General features: G+C 31.1%; 1 protein-coding gene across 1 annotated transcript; it reads left to right on the top strand.

Annotated features, from left to right (window-relative positions):
- Positions 1–1093: 1093 nt before the first annotated feature.
- LOC149402762 (cytochrome P450 CYP749A22-like) lies at positions 1094–4555 on the top strand. The gene is made up of 5 exons (XM_089608519.1): positions 1094–1391; positions 1493–1719; positions 2964–3196; positions 3278–3662; positions 3946–4555. Exons 1-5 carry the CDS (start codon positions 1094–1096, stop codon positions 4372–4374), a joined length of 1572 nt encoding a protein of 523 aa, XP_089464645.1. The 3' UTR covers positions 4375–4555.
- The last annotated feature ends 1177 nt before the right edge of the window (positions 4556–5732 follow it).

Here is a 5732-nt window from a genome sequence, read left to right as displayed (position 1 = left end):
AAGGATGGTGGTCTATGTGAGTGGAAGAAGTAGAAGAAGGTTTTTGGGGTTGTGATGTGATGTCAAAGAAGGTTTTTTTTTGTTGTGATTTGATGTCATGGCCAATGACGGGTGGTGGCCAGCGACGTGTTGTAAGTTTAGTCAAATTTTTATACTTAGAAAATTTTTAGAGTTTGCATCTACTTCATCAAAAGAAATCCTTAGTGGGAAATTTCCCTCCAATTCAACTTAATGAAATTTTGGTGAATTTTTATATTTTGGGTATTTACACTTTTTTATAACGACGGTAGTAAAAATAAAGTTAATCACCACATTTTTATATTCAAATGGAGTCTAATATACCCCCTAAAAAGGGTGACCATTGTATATGTTAACATACTCTATTTTAAGGTGAAAATATTGTTAAAAAAATTTAAAACTATAGTTGTTAAACAACTTTCTGTTAGTAATGTGCACAAGGCAAGGATATCGATCCCACAAAGAACTAGCACTAATTTTCGATATTAAAAACTAACTTAGGAACTAGCACTAATTTTCAATATTAAAAACAAACTTGAAAATCTTTAAAAGTGTGCAAAATATAAAAATGAGAGTTTTTCGAGGGACGGTTTTCTGAGGGGTGGTTTTCCACCATATAACAGAACCCCTTCGCAACGAACCTTGTGGATAAAGCATCCAAAGATATATATATATATATATATATATATATATATATATATATATATATATATATATATATATATATATATATATATTAGATGTATAGCCTTATTTATATTTTTAGTTTGTCATTTAGCCAAAATTTAGTAAATTTTTTATAAATAGTCATATTCACAATATTTTCTTATTGTATATGAACAATATTTACACTATTGCATATGAAGAATCTTTACAAATTGGCTATTTATAAAAAATTTACAAAACGTTGGTGGCTTAGTTTGCTACTTATTTGATATAATATTCGCTTAGCTTACTTGCCTAGTACTCTTCAAATAAACTAACCTCCTTTACCAAATTCAGGCAAGATAGCCCTACAAATAGAGGCTCATGGTCAGAAAGAGCTTAAACCATACTGAATATCGACAAAAAAAATATGATTTCATCAACTTCTGTGAATTATTTGACAATCCATCTCTCTGGTCTGTTTTTGGTATCATCATTTCTATTACCGATCATTATGATCTTCTACAAGCTATGGTGGGTCCCGAATCGCCTAAGGAACCAGATGGCATTACAAGGAATCAAAGGCCCTCCTTACAATTTCGTCTACGGCAACATTAAAGAGATTATTAGCATGCGAAACGAAGCCATGTCGAAGCCTTTGGGTTTATCTGATCACAACATATATCCTAGACTTCTACCTCAGGTTCATTGCTGGACTAGGTTATACGGTAAATGGAATTAAATACATTTAAGTTTATCCTCCAGTTGCTAATTTTGTTATATTTATTATGTGTTATTCAAAATTATCTTCATTTCATATCTTCTACAGGAAATAATTATCTTGAATGGGTTGGTCCCCAACCTCAACTGCTTATTACTGATGCCGAGTTGATCAAGGAAATATTAATCGACAAAGAAAATGTTTATCCGAAAATGAAACTTCCCGCTTTCTTCAAGAAGATATTGGGTGATGGTCTACTATTAACTGCTGACGGTGAAAAGTGGACGAAAATGAGGAAAATCTACAACCCGGCATTCCAAATGGAAAGATTAATAGTAAGACTATGCAACTTACATAATTTATTTTATTACATTTTTCGCTATCCAAATGAAAATTATAGATAACTAGCCCTACCGAAAATTAGTCTAGGATTATGCCAAAGACCTAAGCCAAAAAGGTCAAACTTAGAAAAAGTTAATTTTAGGTTTTCTATATATTAATTTTAAAATATTTATTTCCATGTGCCAAAAAAAGTTGACCTCGACTACTACAGTTTGTAGCTGTCGCTACTTGTTGGCTGTAATAAACGTGTAGAGAAGGGAGGGTTACGATTTCTTTTATATTAAACTTTTAGAATTTTCTTATAACTTAAAAATTAGTCCAAAATAAATATTTTAATTTATTACGAGGCTAAGTGATGAACCTTTGTCAATTTTATTTAATATAATGGTTACTTTATTAGTTAAGAAAGTCTTTAATAAAATCAATTGTTGGTATAAATTATTAATATATATCTAATTCAACTATAATTTTAATTGAGGTTAATCATTTGATTATATATATAACAATTTCTTTAAAATTATAAGCTTTGAATCCGTTTTAATTATAAATCGTATATATTTGTATAGAATTATATTTCCATGGCTAAGTGGGCGGTTAAACTTCTATAGCCAGGCATGGCAACGATTAGTTAATGTTCTTATGGGCTAAATATTTTTAAAAACATTTCACAAATACGTAAATTAAAAATGGAATTTACTGAGATGAATATATTTTAATGTTCAGATGATTTTCTTGTTAGTTTAAAGAAAATTATAGACAACTATAAAAATGTTATGAAACGCTTAAGAGTAAAAAGAAACGACATAAAATATATGAAAGACAAATGAAAATAGAGATATTCGCATATTTTTTTCTTCCAAAAATGAGATAACAAAAGAATATTTGTATTTTACATATATAAGTTTGATAGTTAAATAGAACTTTGAAGTCTAAATAATAGCCATTGTTTGGTTTTATATAGTTAATTAGCCACTGATTCAATTAAAAATAATTAATTGAGAATTTTTCCTAACGGTAATTGACAATTAATAAGTGGGAGCTATTCGGTTAAAAGTTTCAATTAATTATTGGTCATAACCAAATATAGTTAGCGAATATAATATTTTGATATGGCTTGGTTGCTTATAGATTTTCTTTTACATATAACATCAAATCAAATTCTCTTCTGTATGCTCGTATATCAATAAGCAAAAGATAATCGTGCGATAGTAAAATTTGATGTGAAAATGGTTGGCAGAGTATGATACCGGAAATTATTACAAGTGTTGAGGTAATGTTAAAAAAATGGAGATATCTCGAAGGAAAAGAGATCGACGTTTACAAGGATTTTAAGCTCTTGACTTCGGACGTGATTTCAAGGACTGCATTTGGGAGCCCTTACGAAGATGGGAAGGTCATTTTTAAAACGTTAGAAAAGCTCAATACAATTGCAGGCAAAAACATGTATAAAATAAGGATTCCCTTCCTAAGGTAATCTCGAGTCTACCCAAGGAGAAATTGTGAGCTAGAAAAGTGACGAGCATATGTACTAATCGGTTTTTCATATTGCAGCAAGATTTTCAAATCAGCAGACCAAAAAGAATCTGAAAAGCTTGAGAGAACATTATATGAATACGTCACCGAAAAAGTCAGGAAAAGAGAAGAGAAGGAAACCAAAGAAAAAGACGATGGTAGCTTTGGAAAAGATTTTCTTGGAGGAATGTTAAAAGCTTATTACAATGCCAACGAGAACCAAAGGATTTCATTTGACGAAATCATTGATGAATGTAAAAACATTTATTTTGGCGGACATGAGACCACAAGTGCTTTACTTGCTTATACGGTATATCTTCTAGCAGTTCACACAAATTGGCAAGAAGAAGCAAGAAAGGAGGTCCTTCGACTATTCGGGAACCAAAGCAATCCAACTGCAGATGGGATTACGAAACTTAAATGTGTAAGCACATACTTGTTTTTTTTTTTTTTTTTTTATTTTTAAAAAAACTCGGAATCCTTAAAAACGTACAAAATATTCTCCACTAGTTACAAGTACACCCATCTTATTATGGTTTTTAAAAAAAAAACAAGTAGAATGATTGAAGATGTTTTTTTTTTTATTTTTTATTGTTATTACTTATTCATGCAAGTATAAGGTAGTATTCATGATCTCAACAACAAAAATGGGTACGTATTCCTTTTGTTTTATTACACGCTATTGAGTTCTTTGATTTATGAATCAGGTGAGCATGATTCTCAATGAAACCCTTAGATTATATCCTCCGCTGATTGCCATTCCCAGAAAGACTAAGAGAGGAGTTAGATTGGGAAACATTAATATTCCGAAGAACGTGTCGGTGATCGTGCCAATTCTAGCACTTCACCACGATATTCGAATATGGGGAGAAGATGTGCACCTTTTCAAACCCGATAGATTCTCCGATGGAATCGCTAAAGCCACTCGGAACAATTCCGCTGCTTTTTTCCCTTTCGGAATGGGGCCTCGGACTTGTGTGGGCTTCAACTTAGCATTGAATGAAGTGAAGATAACTCTGGCAATGATTCTGCAACGCTACTCATTTACCTTGTCACCGACCTATGTTCACTCGCCAGTTCAAATTATCATAATTCGCCCAAAGTACGGCGTCCAAGTAATTCTACACCCGGTTTGAAGCTCATTTCAATCTTAAAAGACTTCAGTGTCAAACAATAATTCATTCATAGAACGATACTGCATAGTTAATAATATTGTTATTTGGTGACAAATATACTATAATATTTGTTTTATGCTTGATTCGTGGACACATCAATCGTCTCCTTAATCCGTTCTAATTGTCAGGAGGTTCCATATATGAAAACTAATTAGTAAGATGACCTTATATCTCATGTAGGATGTATATCCTTTTGGCGTGGGATCCTGTGAGGAAGTAATTTTTTGGGCTCATCCTTCATGGATTTTGTGTCCCATTTATTTTCGACCGAGTACTTGTTAGAGCTGATGAATTCTAGAATTCTAATTTTAAGTTACGTATCGTGATCTTCAATCTCAAAGTCAATCCACAGTGAATTCATAATATCTTATAGCATTCGATATTTTCATAGGTCCCTTCGTTTTTCAGATGTAGCATCACATTTGTATTTGGTTTACGTGCGTCGTTAGGCGTACTGGATGATTAGCAGTATTCTTTGTTCAATCAAAATTTGGACAAAATCTCTAGACATCACAATTAACAGGGCATATATCAAACTATGAACAGCCTCATAAATTCTAATTTTAAAACAACAGAACAAAATTTTATTAGCCAAAGAAAGTTGTAGGGAGGTGGAGAAGTGATTAAATATTTGAGAGAGAGAGTAGGCAATTTAGGAAAGAAAATGTTATGCTGTACTATCGAGTGTTTGTAATTTTTGTCTTGATACAAACTCAAATAAATTACCTCTATTTATACTAGTGAGATTCTCAAATGAATGGCTAAGATTTTGCCACCAAAAATCTAATATAATAAACAAAAAAATTAGCAACATAGTCAACTCAAACTTTATAGATTACTAAATAGTTAAGGTTTTGTAAATATTAAGTAAATAGTCACTCGGATAACATGGCTCAATTACTTGTTTTTTCTATTCTGAATCATGCCCTTTTAATAATTTAAATTCTGAAATTTTTTAAATTTTGAATTGTTTTGTATTTCCGGAAGTTTTATTTTTGAACGAATTTGAGCGTGTGAACAGATATGAGGGAATTTTTAGAAGTTCCTTATTTGTAGTAATTATTTAAACACGTCTGACTATTTGTTGATTTGGTTTCCTTATATATTTTTTCTTTATTCCTTTTTTTACTGTTCTAATTACTTCTTTACTTTTTAATTTGATAGCCAAAAATCATTCACACGTCTGAAAATATCACTGATCCTCAAGATGGCTGGGTTTTCTCTGAATGAATCAGGTGGTGTATTCTTTTTCTTTTAATTATAGTATATTCTCGCACCGGTTTCCATAAAAATTACTTTTGTATTTACGTATATTTACT

The sequence above is a fragment of the Urtica dioica genome, chromosome 3 (assembly GCF_054948205.1).
Source record: "Urtica dioica subsp. dioica isolate 48M chromosome 3, U.dioica_male_clone48M_v1_H2, whole genome shotgun sequence".
Lineage (NCBI taxonomy): Eukaryota > Viridiplantae > Streptophyta > Magnoliopsida > Rosales > Urticaceae > Urtica > Urtica dioica.
This window is presented reverse-complemented; position numbering and strand designations above follow the sequence as displayed.